We start from the raw sequence: 18,182 nt of genomic DNA on the forward strand, positions 1-18,182 counted from the left end.
TGACGTCACAAATGGCGTGCGATGCGTTTTCGCGCGAGGTTCAAACCAGCTATAATAAAATGCAATTATTTATGTTAAATCTTATGAGTATAGCTGAAATATTGTGTTTTTCGGAACCAATACAAGTGTACCGACAATATTAAAAGGGATTTCAAAATTTGTCATCAGGCCAATGATATATTATATCTACCAACCTGCAATATTTACTCTTAATATAATTTACTCTTCGTTAAATAATGGTAAAGCTATGTGTAATATTTAGAAATAAAGTAAAAATTCGACGTGCAATCTTAAAGAACAGTGGATGTACAACTGATATACGTCAGCTTTGTGACGCTAGGTTTTGAAATTCTTTTTCACCTCACCAGCTCGGAAAGGCTTACTTTGCACTTCAAAAACGGATAGCAAAGTTGCACTTTGCTATCAGTAATTCACATGTGTGGCAAAGTAATCAAATGCAAATTTTGAGTTGTTTTCTTATGTTTGCTGGTAGAATTGAAATGATGATTTTGGATGATAAATATTTAATAACATTCATTTGAATTTGATTGGGTTTGATATTGTTTTGATATTTTACATTAAATATTTGCTTCGGGTTGGTGTGGTGAAAAATTTAGTGTTTCACTCGGGGGCAAATTTTGTTTAACCCTCGTGCTTTGAAACCCTCGCAACGCTCAAGATTCCATTTTTCGAACCACTCGCTACGTTCGTGGTTCAATTTTGGAATCTTTCGATTACTCGCGTATTAATATTAGCACGAGCGGTTAAACAACAACTTTGCCCCCTTGTAAAACAAATAACTATTGTCAGTCTAATTAGAATTGAAAAAATTGTCTAGCGGCAATTTTGAAACGTTTTGGACAAAAGTCGACGAGCTGGCTAGCTATTTACTTCCCCAATTGCAGAACAATAGCTTTTCATGAGCTCAAATTAAGTCAATATAGTTTTAACTAAAGTTCACAATTTGGTGTTACTCTTTAGACGATTTGATTGCAAGAGTTTCCATACAAATACAACATTTAGTTAAATATAACTTTCTCTTAATAGGGACTTATATAAGTTCCAATATCATTAATTTAGTAACTTAATAGATAATTTAAGGTTAACTTCTTCCTTTGGCACATTTTTTTAAACTTTGGAAACGTTTGTACTCAAAGGAGTAACGAACATAAATAGTTTCTAAGGTTTTACCGTAATGGTTTATTCCCTCTAATTTCAGTAGTCTCTATTTTTCTATAACAATACCATATCACAGCACCATTATCATTTTGCTGTATGTATCATATCAGCATGGTAACTTCTTCTGTTCAAACTTTCGATATACTTTTTATGTTTATTAAAATTGGACATTTTACACCATTTTAAAATTATATATGTTCAACAAACGAGTGATATGTCCACATTATTTTGATTAAAGCTTACATATTCCCATTTTACTGCAGAATTACATTTAGGAATTAAATTAATTTAAACAGAAATATTAATTTTACATCAAAAATAACATTGAACTAAAGGTATAAGTATTTTTCTAAAAAGTAATGGCAAATAAATCTAATATGGTGTTACAACATCAATATTTTGAAACTACTAAACACTGAGGGGTCGGACGGGGATTGCCGTTGCAGGCGACTGACTGCCACGGAAGCTTCGGTCGGCGGGACCGCGTGCGCAGTGGAGCCGCGGTGGCGCGCGCGCGCACGCTCGCTCGCGCCGAAGAGACGCTACAACTCGCTAATTTGCTCCTACTATACTATCACACTTAGATGAATTCAAGAGTTGTACATGATTATAACAAACGATTAAATCCTGAATGGTATACTTTCCGGGTAACGTCTCTTCGGAAGTGCCGAGTTACTCATGTGTCGGTAATGACGATTTTAACGCGTCAGTGTAATATTGAGCGAGGGGCATTTCCTGACAGCGATGGCCGTATGTTGCAACGCGTTGTAGCCAGCACTGGACGCGCCCTGAAGTGCACCCCAGTGCGTGGGCAACTTGTTGTGCACGGAACTCGAGGAGCCGACGGGCAAGTGCCTTACCATGCCACTGCTGAGCTGCTGCAATATGCCGGAGCCCTGCGAGCCACTCAAGCACGCTGACGGCCGCCGTGACCGGATCGACTGCATCGATGACGTCAGCAGAAACGGCACGCTGGACGACGTATTCGGCATAGACCCGCCCTATATGAACACACAAGATTTTTCATCATGACGAAATGATAATGAATAATTCAATTATCAAATGGCTACATACGCTATCAAAAATATCAATGTAAAGCCCTTGATACAACATATTACTTATTTCAGAATCCTAAATTACAATTAGTCATAAACATTTGTAATACAGTAAAATCAGGTAACTAATTATGGTCCTATTATGCAACCTTCTATGGTCCAGTTTTTAACGTTGATTATCAACCAGCCTTTTTAGGACGACTGAATTAAGTAAGGTATATCAAGCGGTGCTCACGGATATTTGCGCTTGACACTATCCTCAAGGCTTGGGGTGCATGTTCTGATATTTCGGCGTCCAATATAATACCTACCAAATTGAGCCGTGCGCATTTTCGATGTGTTTGCTATGTTATTAGAATCAAGCGCTCCAGTCAGGAGGAGTACTCGCAGAGTTACCATGAGTTTACGCTTACTACAATTATTTATGGAGATAGAGATAACCAGCAACATCATCCAGAATGACAGTCAAACATTAAACATAAAAAGTTAAAAATGTGAAATGGGTTACCTGACAATTTCTTTGGCTTTATTAACTAATAAGTCTAATAACTCTCGGTAAATAGCGCAAAGAAGGGCACAATTACACAGAGTATCGTATGGTAAATGTTAGCCATTTAATAAATCCATGACAAAAGAAAATAGGCATTTTTACCATTTCAGTACCTACCGGAAATTGTCAACTTCAGTTTTAGGATTCCGTACCCAAAGGGTAAAAACGGGACCCTATTACTAAGACTCCGCTGTCCGTCTGTCCGTCTGTCTGTCACCAGGCTGTATCTCATGAACCGTGATAGCTAGACAGTTGAAATTTTCACAGATGATGTATTTCTGTTGCCGCTATAACAACAAATACTAAAAACAGAATAAAATAAATAGTTAAGTGGGGCTCCCATACAAAATACGTGATTTTTTTGCCGGTTTTTGCGTAATAGACAATGGTACGGAACCCTTCGTGCGCGAGTCCGACTCGCACTTGGCCGGTTTTTTTCTTGAAATTTACAAAACTATTTCAGCATACATAGGTACGTCCCACTACCTACTCCCACTGCTGAGCACAGGGTTACTCTCATGCACGAGAATTAAATAGTTAAATACCTATTAAAAGGATGCCTATTATAACCCTTTGGACGCCAAGAATTTTAACAGCGAGTTTTTAAGTGCTATGGCGTAAAACTGGTTAACTTGTGCCAATAATGTTGGCGCGCGCGTGACAATTTCTGACTTGACGCTTGGCAGCGAACGAAGTGGAAATGTAACATAGTTTTTTTCACCTTTATTCATAAGTGCACAGCTTAAATAATTTCAAAACATAAAAGAACGTAGAGCTTTTAAGGTAATGTTAAATAATACTATACGTGCAGTGAACTATTTTCAGTAATTATCTGCCATATGCACAAATATGACATACATTTAGATGCATGCTGTCGCAAGTGATACAATTTCAAACTATAACTTAACAACTGAAAAAATGTACTTCATTATCACAATGTTATTCATTGTTAATGAAACACGTTCGATCTTTCAGCAGACTCTTGCAACGCAATTAGTAGAATGTAACTAGAGTTAAACCACGAAAAGTCTGCAGCGTTTTTCATAGCCCTCGCAGTGCCAGTGTTATTTATACGTCATAATTTCATAGAAGTTTGACGTTTAAAATAATACTTGCACTGCGTGGGCTATCAAATCCGCTGCAGACTTTACTTGGTCTGACTCTACTACTCATACATGCCATTAATTTTAAATCGTAATCACTTTCAGCTTTAGCGTACGGAAGCGTGTTGGGTTTATGGAAATTCTTGTGATTCAGTTTGCTTACTCGTTAACAACTACTCACACTACGAATGAATCAATAATCCACGGAGATGTTGCCGCCAATCCGGGTTACTTTGACTGCTCAGATAATGCCTTGTAAGGGCCTAAAAACCTATTTAAAATCGTTTAGCAGAACCTTTTTTTGTATTGTTTTAATGGCCTTTTGTTATTACTACTATGACTCGACTTTTAATAATTATACTCGAGCATTCAAAGTGTGGATTGACTTTAGGTAGGTATAACGTGTAGGTATATTAGGTACTTAAATGACATTTCTTGGCTATTCGAGTGAAGTTGATGGATTGGCAACATCTTTGTGTAACATTTTTATAGTTGGTTATTCTTATGATGATAGAATGATCAGCGTACCGATGTGACTCATTATTAGTGTACGGACATATGGTGGCAATTTGAACAGAGAAGAAAATGAAGTCGTTATTAGTTTAGTCTTTTTATGATTGATGGATAAATTATTTATAAAATCCTTTACTAGGTAGGTAGGTACTTATGTCAGAAATGTGATGTTACATATTATGCCATAATATTTCGTTTACAATTCTTACACTTAATAGATAATAATACATTCTAATTTTCATTACCAGTCAATAACTTCATAACTTATAGATACGACAATATAATCTGAAGTTGTCAATTTAGACAACTGTTTATAATATTTGTAGAACGTACTTTTGTGTTAATTATAAGTGTAGTCTATGTTGATAATTGAGAAATACTATGAAAAATGATTTAATATTTACTATTCTTAACTTTGGCAGGACTTGAAGAAAGTGTGTTTTAGATAAATCAATCATTTAATCGTTATTAATTTAATTATAAAATATACCTAGACGACTCCAATGCCCTCTCTGTCCAGAATTCCACCACCTGTTCGTACGCTACTCATTATCCAAACGACTCAATTGCGAAAAGGCATAGTGAATCGAAATGAATTAGAGCAACAGTAGGGAGGTAGAAAATATGACGAGGATCGTCTTAGCTGTTACGGCCCGTAAAAGTGAAGTGGAAACGTAGGGAAGCCGTAACGAGGAATATCGTTCCATAGCGGACCCGCAGAGGTTACATTATTCTCTCCAAGACCCCCTACGCGTCCACAACGCCTAGACGGATACTGTGTCTAGAGAGAAACTGTACTCACGATCATGCTCCGTGCAAGCTGCGTAGAAGAACAAACAGCAACAGTGAATGAGACAGCGTTATAAATGTTGGGCGCAGAGCCTTACATATATATATACTCGGACATAAAAAGATGAAATATTAACTAACGAGTTTGCCTCTCACGAATAACATCAAACATAAACAAGGCGTCCGACAAGGATCATGTCTTCTAAATGCATGAGTGTTTACGTTCTTTAGATATTTGTAACATAATTATGAAACCGTTCCAAGCATATAACTTTACAGATACGAGAGATGCTTTTGGCATACAAGTATGCGAATGGCGTTATGTGTTGGAGCAACAAGTATTTAACATGTCTCTTAATTGACTCTATACTCTTAAGTTGGCTGGATATACGTGTCACAGAAACTCCAATTCGTAAAAAAATAGTATTAAGGTGAGGTTGGTCAAGACCGATTATTAAATTATCGATTCAAATTTTCTATAAATTTTGAACTAGTAACATTACATATTTATCTAAAAACATTTTTTTATATAGTTCACTCCATTCAAACTTGAATTGATATTCTTACAAATCGGCCTATTTTGCCCTATATATACATTAGGGTGGTTCAAAAATAATTTTTTTTTAAATTCCTTTCTCCACCAGTTTCTCTTCGTTTGATTAGACTTAAAACGGCGTTGTATAAAAATTTTGAGAAATCGGGTAATGTTTAGGGGTTGCTATGATTTGACGCTTTTTTGGAATGTACAGAAAAAGTAGACATTTTTTCAGATCGACGACGCGGATAAGGTATTGCTTCTGTTCTTCGTTTTTTGTAATGCTTGAATTAAATTTTTGGATCAAAGCAATACCTCTTTCTGCAGAGTCATTTACAACTTTCATTTTTCTGCATATCGACATTAAGTTTGATCAGTGTGCCAGTGTGACGGGTCTTTTACAAAAAATGCTTCTGATTTCTCTCGACCATTGCTAATAATCAAATCAAATAGAACTGAAGTTCGCTGTGTAAAAAAGTTTTGTAACAGCAACGGCTCCTTTAAATTAAAGGTTTTCCCAACTGGCCTCTTCAAACCCTTTTATGTTGGCGGTTTCTGAAAGTTTTTGACCATAATTCTCTTAGTTTCTGTAGATATTCTCGGATCGAACAAAGAGAGACCAACCAAATGCTCCGAGAAGTACCAAAGATGGCGGCTAAATGCCTTCACAACACTGGTGCTAATAATCTTGTTTGGATAATTTTTGGCCTGCGTTATGAAGGTTGCGTCATTCAAAGGAGCCTTTCCTGCTACCGGGGCTTCGTTCCAAAATCGCCCATAAATAAGACTCACAAACAGTGACAATTCCGTGAGGGACCGTTTCTCAGCTGCAGTCAGTTTAAATTGGTCTTTAAACAAATACATTTTTATGCAGTAGATAGCTTTTGCCATCCATCTAGCTTGATGTAGGGCTCCGGGCGCACGAAACTTAGCTTCCTTCTTCTCTTCTAAATGATGAAAGTGAAATCTTCTGGGCATATCACCTTTCGACGGAAGTCTCGCATGACATATTGATTCTGTTGGTTTTCCAATTCACCACACTGCCGCTGTAGCCCTAGTTGATACGGAACTACTAGTCGATGCCATATTTCACTAGTTCTCAAACGGTCCATACAATTAATTACGCATATCGATTTATCATAAACTTATACCAGATACCTAATATATCATAACGCAAGTAAGCACAACAAAAAACACTTCTTTCACTTACGCAAGTATTAATAAGAAATGAAACAAATAACGAAACAGGGTAATGAGGGTAATCCTCGTTAAGATTAGGTACTATTGAAATTGGCCGTTGCGGGTACTACGCTTTTTAGTTAATTTTATTACTTCTAAATCATAGCAACCTCTAAACGTTGTCCTAGAAAGCTCAAATTTGGTACATATAATTTTCGTTCATAGTCGAATAAGAAAACACTGGTGGAGTCGAATAAAATAACACAATTTTTTTTTTCATACATTCATGGACCACGCTAATATACATTTATAGATATTGGGAGATGGCGATAAAATTTTATGTGGTTACATAATTTTAATTACTCAAGTGTTTACTCATCACTCAGTCTCAATCTCAATGCAATGCTCCTACAATCTCCAAAACAAATCAAATAAATAAACTAGTATTTTATATTGATTTAAATTAAATTAAACATAAACTCATAAGGAAATGCAATTTCTATCAATAGGCAAGTAAATATTATTCCTTTATTCATTTAATTACTTAGAATAATTAATTTCTAAATATTATTATTATTATCGATGGGTAATTAATTTAATAGTTTAATATTAACCTTTTTTAAACCCCATTTTATTAATATTAGAATCTACTGGCCAATTGCATGGTTTGACATAAGACAGACAACACAGATACCACCAGCAGGCGTGCCTACCGCTCATTGTGATAACAGATGATAGCATTCAGTGTGGAACTACTCTCCGACTCGGGCGTTTTGATACATGTAACGTCGAGGCCCTCATGCATCGCGTTCATAACAGGACAGTTGTACAACCATGCACCATGTTTATTCTCCCTGAAGGTTACATTGCCACAATTGTCTCGCGGGATTGAAGAGATAATATAGCGTATGATAATGCGATGAGAGGTTTAGTGAACGGGCAGACAGAGTTTGTTGCATGATAGAGACGCCAACCGGGTTCGTGCAGATGTACAATTATAATGGCGATGTGAGCGATGAGAAATCTCTCCCTGTCGGTGGGGAAGAAGATACGACCGCAGAAGATAATAGACCACATCAATATGACAAGCCGTTCCATGTCGACATTCAATAGAGGGTTCAGGGAGAGCACGTAGCCAGGCAGGCGTACGCGGTGCATATCACTTACAACGCATTGTGATGCCGACGGGACGGACAGGCTCGAGCCCGAGCCGCCTCGACCCCTGTACTGGTAGCCCTGCCAAAACCAAATAACCACCACCATCACTAAAACATCTTGCCGATTACCATCACCTGCCTTACCAACCAATAACCAACGGCTGCCTCACGCTAGCATGTGCGTACTATTCATGACTTAATAGCTCATGATTTTCAATTGACTTCTGATTAATCTCAATTAACTACAATCTAATATCAAGCGACACCAATATACGACATTAAAAGCATTGCTAAATATGCAGTACTTACGGTAGGCGGCGACAAATTAACTGCTGACCCACGACGTTCTTGAGGGCCAATACTGGAATGGCGTCTTGTGGGTAATCCTGAGTTACCCCCTGGAGTGCCACCGGGGGACGATGCACAAGAGGGAGCTATACGAATTTTGGGGGTCATTAAAGTGTTATCAGAGAGGCGACGGTTAGGAAATGCGCTAGCCACACGTAAAAAGTTGTTATCAGCGGCTGTGGAGTTGCTCGATCCAAAGAACCATTGCCCAATCCCAGTACCTGAGGAAAAGTTTACGTTATCAGTGTCGGGCTATTGTGTTTTAGAGTGTAATGATTAAGCCTGTATAACACATATATTTGACTTACTCTTGAAGCCCCCACCAACACTTCCCGTGCCGATACTCTGTCCACCGATAGAGTTCTTGCGTGCCATGTCTTCGGCGCTGGAGGTCTTACGCTGTTCTACACGCAAATTGGGGATGTTGAAGGGTGGTACGTTCATATTGTCGGTGCTCATCTGATGCCGCAGTGGACGATGCCGCTCGGGACTTGGCAAAGTCAAGCTGTCCAGCTTCAACTTGTAGCGCTGGTTCTTGTCAATGTTGTCCAGCATATCATAGAGAATCTGAAATTAGTATTTAAAGTTTGTGTCTACTATTGTTCATTTATGTTTAGATAATATCAAAGTGTAAGAGTTGGGACAAGTCGCTTGAGACCAATGGACCTATGCTATGCATTCATCCTTTTGTATTTACTTACATAGGTATATTATAAATGACACTATCTCGTTTTTACACACAAAACTACAAATACACAGGCACAATCTATTTAACAAAACTGCCTTGTGATAATAAGGCAATACCTCCATTAGGTTAGTGAATTGATCAACGTTCAACGCTGGATTGACGGTTTGCGGTGCCAGTGATGGGATCATCTTTGTTGCCATAACGTTCGTTGTTAAGCCGAATTTCCTCTCCAAGAGCATTGACTTGTAAAGCCCTGTAATCAAAACGGCAATCGTGATAAAATTGTTTAATGTTAGGAATATGAGACATAATCAGCACAACAATTTCGCAGAGGCAAACATTTCGCAAGACATTGCGGTAAAAGGTTCGCAGCGCAGTATTAAATTATTACACCCTATGAAGATGAAAATAGGAAGAAAAAGACAAAAAGAATTACTTATTCAAATAGGTACATATACATATAAAATTATAAGTTTCAGATCCTTCGCTGAAAATTCCATCGATTGCATAAGTACTTACGGACAACGCGGTTGATAATATCAGGATCGCTCAACCTCATGCTCAGAAGAGTAGGGATCACTTGTTCGAGAATATGATTTCTTTCCAATCTAACTAAAATCTTCTCATAAAATCCGAGGATTAGGCTAATTATCTTAACATCACTCTGATTTTTTTCCAATAGCACTTTAACCTTTCCCAGCACAATTCCATGGAGTGCCTTATCCTCGATGTAATCGGATACGTTCTGCATTGCAATCAGAGACGAAGTCTGTAAACAACCATAGTTATAAGTTTGATGTAGTATACGGTGACAGAGAAAAAGAATTAGCTATACATTTAGCTAACCTGTATTTGATTAGTGTTGTTATCCAAAGCTGTGTAGAGCATAGGCATAATCTCATTGTTCACCTCATCCTTTTTGCACTTCTTTAAAATTATGTGCAAATTCTCTAAGACCGTGACAGAGGCCTGAACACTTTTTGGAGAATTCATCAGGTTCCTGAAAAAATGTCTTGGATTTTACCTATAGTTAGACTAACCATTTGGATTTTAAGGTTAGAGAGCGAAATATTGATTTATTAGTATTTACTTGAGGGTGGGAAGAACATATAGGCTGAACTCGTCAGGGGTGGCTTCGTTGGTGAGCCAGATGATGGGCTGCAGAACGGCCGCCAGCACCTCGGCCGTGCGCACCTCCAGCTGCAGCGCCGGCCACACCAGCTGCCAGCGCAGTTTCTGAAACCGAGCTCATCTCTCAACCCTTTAATCACTATTACCTAACCAGTCGACCTGAGCTCAGTTAATAAACATGCATGGAGTTCCACTAGTCTGTGAAATAATATTTTTCTTTGATAACTTTACCCGCTTTTCACTTCCATTGTATTCGTAACTTTTCTGTGCAAGTTTTCTTTGTTACTCGGACGAAACTAAACAAAGGACGACTAACTCGTACTTTTCTTACAATTCTCACACATTCCCATGGAGCTGAACCAAGAGAAGTCTGCAACGATTTTGATAGCACACGCAGTGCAAGTGTTATTTTTTACGTCAAACTTCTATGAAATTATGACACATAAATGGCACTTGCACTGCGTATGCTATTAAAATCGTTGCAGACTTCTCTCGATCTAACTCTACTACTATAACTATATTTTAGGAAGAAATGCCTGAATGAAAAATAAATATCGTGTAGCTAATATTTTTTTTCTACTCGTCGACTGTAATTCTTGAATTAAGATTTCTTATACCAAACTGCAATTGGGTATTTTTAATGTATGGGCTCCCAACTGGACTATAATATTCATTTCGATACAGTTTAGTCAACTATAATGAAATTGACCAATCACAGCTCGCCGCGATCAAGAGGACGAAACAAAACCATAGCTCAAATTAATTATTTTATTTTAGGTTGTATAGTAGAAATAATTGCTTCATAAGTCAGAAACGCGCATGTGACACCCTTAATATAGCAACATCCATAGACTACGAAAACCACTTAGCGTTGCTTGTTAGTCTCCATAGGCTACGGTGGCCAAAATCGAGAAAACAACTGTCTAAAAATTTAATTTAGCGCGGAGCAAGTACCAGGGCCTCATAAGTTACGAGAAGGTGTTGACCAACCCTCCGGGCCACAGCGGCCGGGGCGGGGGCGCGGACGAGTATGAAGGTATCTCGCGTATCTTAGCTGTATACTTTTGGTTTGTTTACCTATATATGATTCTACTAGTTTAAAGTATTATTTTTTTTGACGCGTAGAAAAAGTATTGTATACAATAGTGGTATAATCAAGCTTTTCAATCTCGTACCTTACTTAGACAACTCAGCAAGCTTCGTTGTCTAAACACGGTACTCGACTGAAAAGCTCTCTATTATATCACGATTGTATAAAATACTAGTTTATGTAAGTAACCTACACGGTGTATGAAATTATTATGATAGATCAACAAAAGATATACATAGGTAATTAAAAAACACGAAAATATATTTTGCTCCGTAACTTGACGCCAGACTCGAGAAGCGCTACCTAGAGCTAAATTATCCTTGATATAGTTTGATGAAATTATTATAGTATTTTGATAAGTAAAAAAATAATAAAAATCAAAGTTAGCGTGATAGAGTCTGGCTAGCCAAAAAATGTTGACAGATATTTCGTTGTTGTATCACCAATTGTCTATGATTTAAAAAAAAGCTAAAAGTCAGTTGTCAATTTATGTCATTAATTCAAATTGTTTGCGGTTTATAAAGGGTTTATTTTAAATAATATTAATAATGTCTATACTGAGTGAGGTCCGCAAACTATTATTTAAGCTCGTAAATAATTACGACAATGTGCGAAGTCGACGTGTAGCGTTGTATAACGAAAAACTCCTAAACAAATGTAAACAAATTAGGAGGTTGGTGCTCTATAAATATTTTGATACTTAGCATTTAGCATATTTGGCATAGTACTTATGTATTTTTTTGGTGAAAGTGTTAACATATGTGTTGATCGTTGACTGTACTTTACATAGTGGTAGAAATTATGTGAGCTGACTTTGAGTGCACGTCAACGTATATTTTACTTATATCCTTAGGTACCTCAGAAAATCAAAAATATTTTCTAGTATCAAAACTATAATTCCTACTACACAAAGTGTGACCAGCCCAAGATTTTTTGAATTTCCCGTACAAACAATTTGTGTAATATTTCAGTAGCCAGACTCTAGACAAAAACACTAAAAACATGCCTTATAACAAAAACGTTGGTAGAAACGAGGTGCCTGCCTATACTTAGGTAATGATATCCTATACTGCTCGATTACACTGTAAATGTTTTTTTGTTCTCTTTGTAAAATAGGGCTTATAAAGTGTTCATCAAAGTTCACGGCAGCTTGATCGTGTAATTAAAAAGTTAAAATATACCGTGATCACTTTTGCCTTTCTCACGAAATGAAAAATGTTGGGGTACTTATAGGTCGAGATTATACTTTGTTAATTACTTTCCTTTTGACAAAGATATTTGTTAGTGAAGATTCCGAACATTTCTAGGGGATGGGTTATACTTACACAAGGGTAACTTTTAGTACATTTTGAAGAGTCGTACCTTTGGTATGTATGGAAGTGCGTCGATGAGAGTTTGCCTGTAGAAATTGCTTTTTGAGTTGGGGTCCTTCATTGTGATCACATCAAGGAACTGCATGGCTTGGATAGCGACTTCGCTTTGGCATCTAAATTAACAATCAATTATTGATGAAATATTTAACGGGATAATAAATAAATATAATTAACGTTAGTAAATGCAAAATCATTAATATCATCATACAAAACAATATCTAACTAGCCGTAACAATATGTATTAATAATCAATAAATATCGAACTCGCTTTTAATGCTGCCCAAAAATGCAAATTTTCAGTTTGAATAAATCTAACATAGGTAACTGAAGTTACCAGTACAATTTAACCCTGTGTTAACGGTTAACTCGGAGTTAGTGGCTAACCCTGAATTAAGGTAAGTACCCCTATTAACGAGCCCATTAAATTCGGCACTGATTACCGCGGTATGTAAAAAAAGGCGTTTTATAAGAAAGCCTATTGACTTTGTAAAAATTGAAGTACACACAAATATAGCTTTCTATATTAACTGTTCAATAAGTATAGCACTATTAAAGAAACACGAAGTAAACAATTCGAAAACCGTAAACTAACTCATCGGGGTCGTAGGATTTGAATGCTCCATACTAACGCGCAACACCTCAAGTAAGCAAACGCGTATTTTATTTAGTTGATGTTATTGAAATATTTAACCATCTATAAAGCTAAAGAGCTATTAACGTGGTATGAAATCTATTCAAGAACTCTTAATTTTGACTACAGTTTTAAACACGTAACTGGAGGTTTCCTTAGAAACCATTATATGAGAATCTTGTTTAACACATTCATTGCCCCCAACGCAAATGTGCGTTCACCGTCATACAAGTTTGTTCCTAGGCCACGCTCCCTGGCAGTGAATGCGTTAAATATTGATATAAAAACAAAAGCATGGCTGTCAAGTCTGTTTTATACAATGTTTCGTAATATTTAGTATCTTCCATTTTGATTGTGTTCAAAATATACGCGATCTATATTTATTTTTATTACTCGTAAATGAGTTTTACAATAATGTGATTTAAACCGTTTAGCGATGGTTACAAAATACATCACTCGGTAATAAGATGTATGGGAACCCAATATTGACCCACCTACAACTTTGGTAGGAAATAAATAGGTTCATAATATAATTATTAGAAAACCTATTGTATTATTTTAATTAGAACATATAATACACCAACATACAATCGCAATCCAACGCGGCAACGCAGCGAGCGTGATGGGCACCTTTGCGTCGGGGGCAGCCCGGTACGGGTTTCAGTAGGTTGTTTATTTTATACATATTTAGTTTATATTTAAGTTTAGTTTTTAATTAATTAAAAATTATGTTTGGATTATGTGTTATTAACTTATTAATAAAATCAGCATGATGCAGTACATCCAATATTAATTTATTTTAATATTTGATTTCACATATATCATATCATTGGATCAATTTGATGTTGATGGGCATTTATTTGTGTGATGAACACAGATATTTATTCCTAAGTCATGGGTGTTTTCTATGTAGGTATATAAGTATGCCCAGCAGTGGGACGTATATAGGCTGAATTATTATTTTTATATTATAAATTTGTATTTATCTATATAAGTATGTATATCGTCGCCTAGTATCCATAGTAGAAGCTTTGCATAGTTTGGGGCTATGTCGATCTGTCCCCTTATATTTATTTATTTTATGTTGATTTATGTAGATACTTGTATACAGCATGTATTTTTGATACGACCACATATATATTATTATCTAAGTGTAGTAATTTTTATTTAAAACCATAAACATAATTAATATCAAACTTATTACAATAAAAGATAACCTATAATTAAAACTACCTACAAAACTAAAACTAATACCTAAAAAAATAAATAAAACATAGCATGGGTGATCTAGCCCAATATGTATATATTAGGCTAGATCACCCAGGTCCGATCCCTGTGGAAGGGTTCCCATGAGGCTGGCTGCGTTCCCCCTTTGGATGGCTATGCCAATCCGTTGGGCGAGGAACGAGCGTCTTTGACGAAAATGTGGATTTTTGTATTTACGATTATGTAAAAATATTACATTAAACTCGATACTTACGCGTGAAATGTAATATCAGGCGGTTTGTTTTTATTATATGATGTGTTGTGACACCCATTCACTGTACAAACAACCATCTTTCCTGTAGTTTCTGATTTTTAAACGGGAGGTGTACACAAACCGATTTGACTTTGAGTACTGCGAGGGCCGTTCGAATACGATGATACGAGTGCGACGTGACGTCGCACTTGAAATGGCTTCACTGGGGGTGTACGGACTAGGAATCTATGCCTTATAAATCTATGTAAGTAGGTACATAAAGAAGGAACTAAAAGTGCGATGGGTTTATCTACCCTCGTAAAAAGGAACCCTTATCCGCGGTATTTGGGTAGCAATGATCAATTACCACGGTAATAGGCGATTTCGACGTTTTAGGTTTAATAATTATTTTTTTCTATATAACTGGCCAAAACACGTCCATAAACGAATGAAATATAAATTTCGATGTACAAAGTATCATAAAAAAATATGTTCATACAGATCCAGCTTATGCTTCATTTTTGGCTGTCTTTGTAAAAGTTGCTTAACCCCCTCGTTAATAGGGGTACTTACCTTAGTGTAGGTACGAGTAAGTGGTCTTTATTATTACGAGTTTGGTCCCACGCATAAAAACTGTATGCGACTGATTGATACTTTGAATTTTGATTCTTTGATTGATTGATTGAAACAGTGAATGATTGATACTTGGCTTACTTGAAGTATTTGATGAGTGGTAGCAGCTGTGTGGTGGGACGCGGATGAGGGTCGCGGGAGAGCAGCCGCTGCACTGCCTCCTGCAGCGCGGCAGGCACTCGCGGCAACACGGCGCTTACTTGCTCATCCAACTGATCACAAATAACAACAATACAGAGCCAGCCTCAGGGCGGGTTGCACCATGTACACTAACGCACCAATCTACGTCAAATGTGAATATGATGGTGGTAAGCAAATAACACTGATGTTAACAAACAGTTTGGTGCTACGGGCCCTCATTATGTCTAAATTCAGTTCGTAGGTCGTAGCTTATGAAAGGAATTATAATCCTACGTTTCATTGTTAGAAAATAGTATAATTCATGAAATCAAAATGCAACGACAACCATAATTCAAACTATTATGACATATTTCCCACCATACTTTACGCCGAACTAAGAATGTTTCTTTGGCGAGTATGGTCGAATTATTGAAAGGAATACGTGCACCGTCCCCACATAACTTTTTATCTTTATACTAAAATAACACGCACTGCGCCAGCGTGGGGAGTAGGTACAGTCCGTTTAGGCGTGGGAAGTGTAGCCATCTCTACAGAAGGAGCCTTTGGTACTCCAAAGGATGGGACGTATTTGGTGAACATACATAGTAGTCAAATCGGTAGCTCTTAAGGTCGTCTATCATTGGTCTTCGTACCTACTGAAAGTAACACCGTGTATTGCTGATAAGTACTCACGAATTCGATTTGCTTGACGTAAAGCATGGGGTTGTTGTTGGCCTGTATAATTGGTTTTCCGGAGTTGAATACCGCGCAGATCACCAGCCCCAGTGAGAACATGTCCGACAAGATGTTGCAGTTGCCGTTCGTCTGCACCTCGGGAGCTGCGCAGAGGAAGCAAGGAGAATGACAGATGATACGAGCGAAGCGAGTATCATAATAGGCTCACACGAGTGTTTTGTTGTCTACCTAATTATGTTCAGTTACATATAGGTACACCGAATGGATTTGCGGCATCATTGCTCTGCCGCGGATATCAGGTGGCATCAAGCAAACAAACCTTCGCATCATAACATAAAAGAATTCCTACCTACTTAATCATTTTTTCAAAGCTTAAGGCACATTAACTCATACTCCCATGTTCATTCAAAATAATAAAATAATTTGTGCACCCTGTTTGTACCCACCTTGAACATTTTAAAGTTGTGTAGTCATTTATTTTATTAAGTAGGTAGTTTTCACACGATCATATACAACGGACTGGTATGAACGAGACATAATTATCAAATCATTGATCTGTCAATCTCACTCCATCCTATCGCTTGAAATGATAGCTGTAGCTCGTCGTGTAGACGCGGCTTGAATAATTAGCTGTTTGCAATATTTGCAATGATTTTAAAACATAAAAATAATACAGCAATGAATTTTCTAACAACTTCCCGTCCGCAAAGAGTACAATAACGATATATATATACCTACTTGAATTTATGTTTAAAATAATTCACATCAAAAGTCTTTTCTAAGCCACATGTTTACTATATTAATTTGAAACAAGTTATTTTTAATCAAGTATGTCGCACTTGGAGGAATACAATACCTAGTAAAAGTTTCGTGATAGGTAGGTAGGTAGTTGTTAAAACTTTATCGATCTCGTGCGCCGTTCTGCACATGCCGCTAGGTACATTAAACCAAAACTCCCTAAGCTCGCGGGAGGTTGTCTAGCCTCAATTTAACTTTGTGGAATACAGCACACTTATATAGGTCAGCTTAAAATCTTAAATCGCATCTTCATATATTATAATAGCCGTAATCGGCAACGGCGACCCTAGCTAATTACGAGCGTGAACTTCTAATATGGCTTGCAAAGCCAAACTTATTCTTAAAAATTTACATTCACATAACAATTAACATAACAGTCACAGGTGGGGCAGTAAAGTTGAGTTTATATCTAGGTATATTACAAAGTTCTCGTAATGTTAAAATAATTGGCGTCTAGAAAGTAAAATAAGTACTACAAATTTTTATTCTCCCTTATGGTCGCGGCAGAGCAATTAAATGAGTGTAGTGGTCTAGAATAAGTTGCGTACTCGCGCGCGAGTCCATACTTGAAGTCGCGCTAGATGTACGAGTACATATGGAGTCGCGCGTGAGATTGCAACTCATGCTAGACCGACAGATGGTAAATTGATAAAATGTACGGGAGTTTCCTAATGTAAGAAAACAAAATACAAAAATTTTTGTAATGAATGTTGTACTTATTAGAAATAACCGTTATCTAATACATTTCTAATCTAATCTCGATACGTCATTAGCATACTCCGAAATATAAATAGTATTCAACTGGTGTGGTATTTGCATTTTAAATCACGTACGGGACTCTACACGAGTATTTCTGTATTCAAATTGTATTTTGCTATGATGCGTCTGGGGACGGACACGTCGGACACGTGTAACAATACTCAGTAAATATTTTACTATCTGGACATTTACATGAAAAGTAAAAGTTTACAACTGTATTCTTACTACGGTTTTTTATAAAAAAAATATTCTTGGATGTAACATATTATCTTCACTACTTTGAAAAAACCTCGTATCTCACTGCTAGGTACTCAAAGTTGAAAGGCAGTAGGTAACTCTGTATGCATCCCATACATAGCACCACATTTTTCTTTTGATTGACAGAACAAGATACGA

The 18,182-nt window shown here is 36.9% G+C and overlaps 1 protein-coding gene across 1 annotated transcript in view; it reads right to left on the bottom strand.

Moving 5' to 3' along the window:
- Positions 1-1,710: 1,710 nt before the first annotated feature.
- LOC134803930 (SCY1-like protein 2) overlaps positions 1,711-18,182 on the bottom strand; it is a 383,486-nt gene continuing 367,014 nt past the window's right edge. The window contains exons 8-17 of the mRNA XM_063776750.1: positions 16,227-16,372; positions 15,495-15,625; positions 12,680-12,803; positions 10,187-10,332; positions 9,943-10,096; positions 9,616-9,865; positions 9,213-9,349; positions 8,717-8,975; positions 8,370-8,629; positions 1,711-2,180 (exon numbers count right to left, since the gene is read on the bottom strand). Of these exons, the coding sequence (XP_063632820.1) occupies positions 1,878-2,180; positions 8,370-8,629; positions 8,717-8,975; positions 9,213-9,349; positions 9,616-9,865; positions 9,943-10,096; positions 10,187-10,332; positions 12,680-12,803; positions 15,495-15,625; positions 16,227-16,372 (1,910 nt within the window). The 3' untranslated portion in view covers positions 1,711-1,877. The remainder of the gene's footprint in view (positions 2,181-8,369; positions 8,630-8,716; positions 8,976-9,212; positions 9,350-9,615; positions 9,866-9,942; positions 10,097-10,186; positions 10,333-12,679; positions 12,804-15,494; positions 15,626-16,226; positions 16,373-18,182) is intronic.

Source organism: Cydia splendana, chromosome Z, assembly GCF_910591565.1.
Source record: "Cydia splendana chromosome Z, ilCydSple1.2, whole genome shotgun sequence".
In the NCBI taxonomy this organism is placed as follows: Eukaryota; Metazoa; Arthropoda; class Insecta; order Lepidoptera; family Tortricidae; genus Cydia; species Cydia splendana.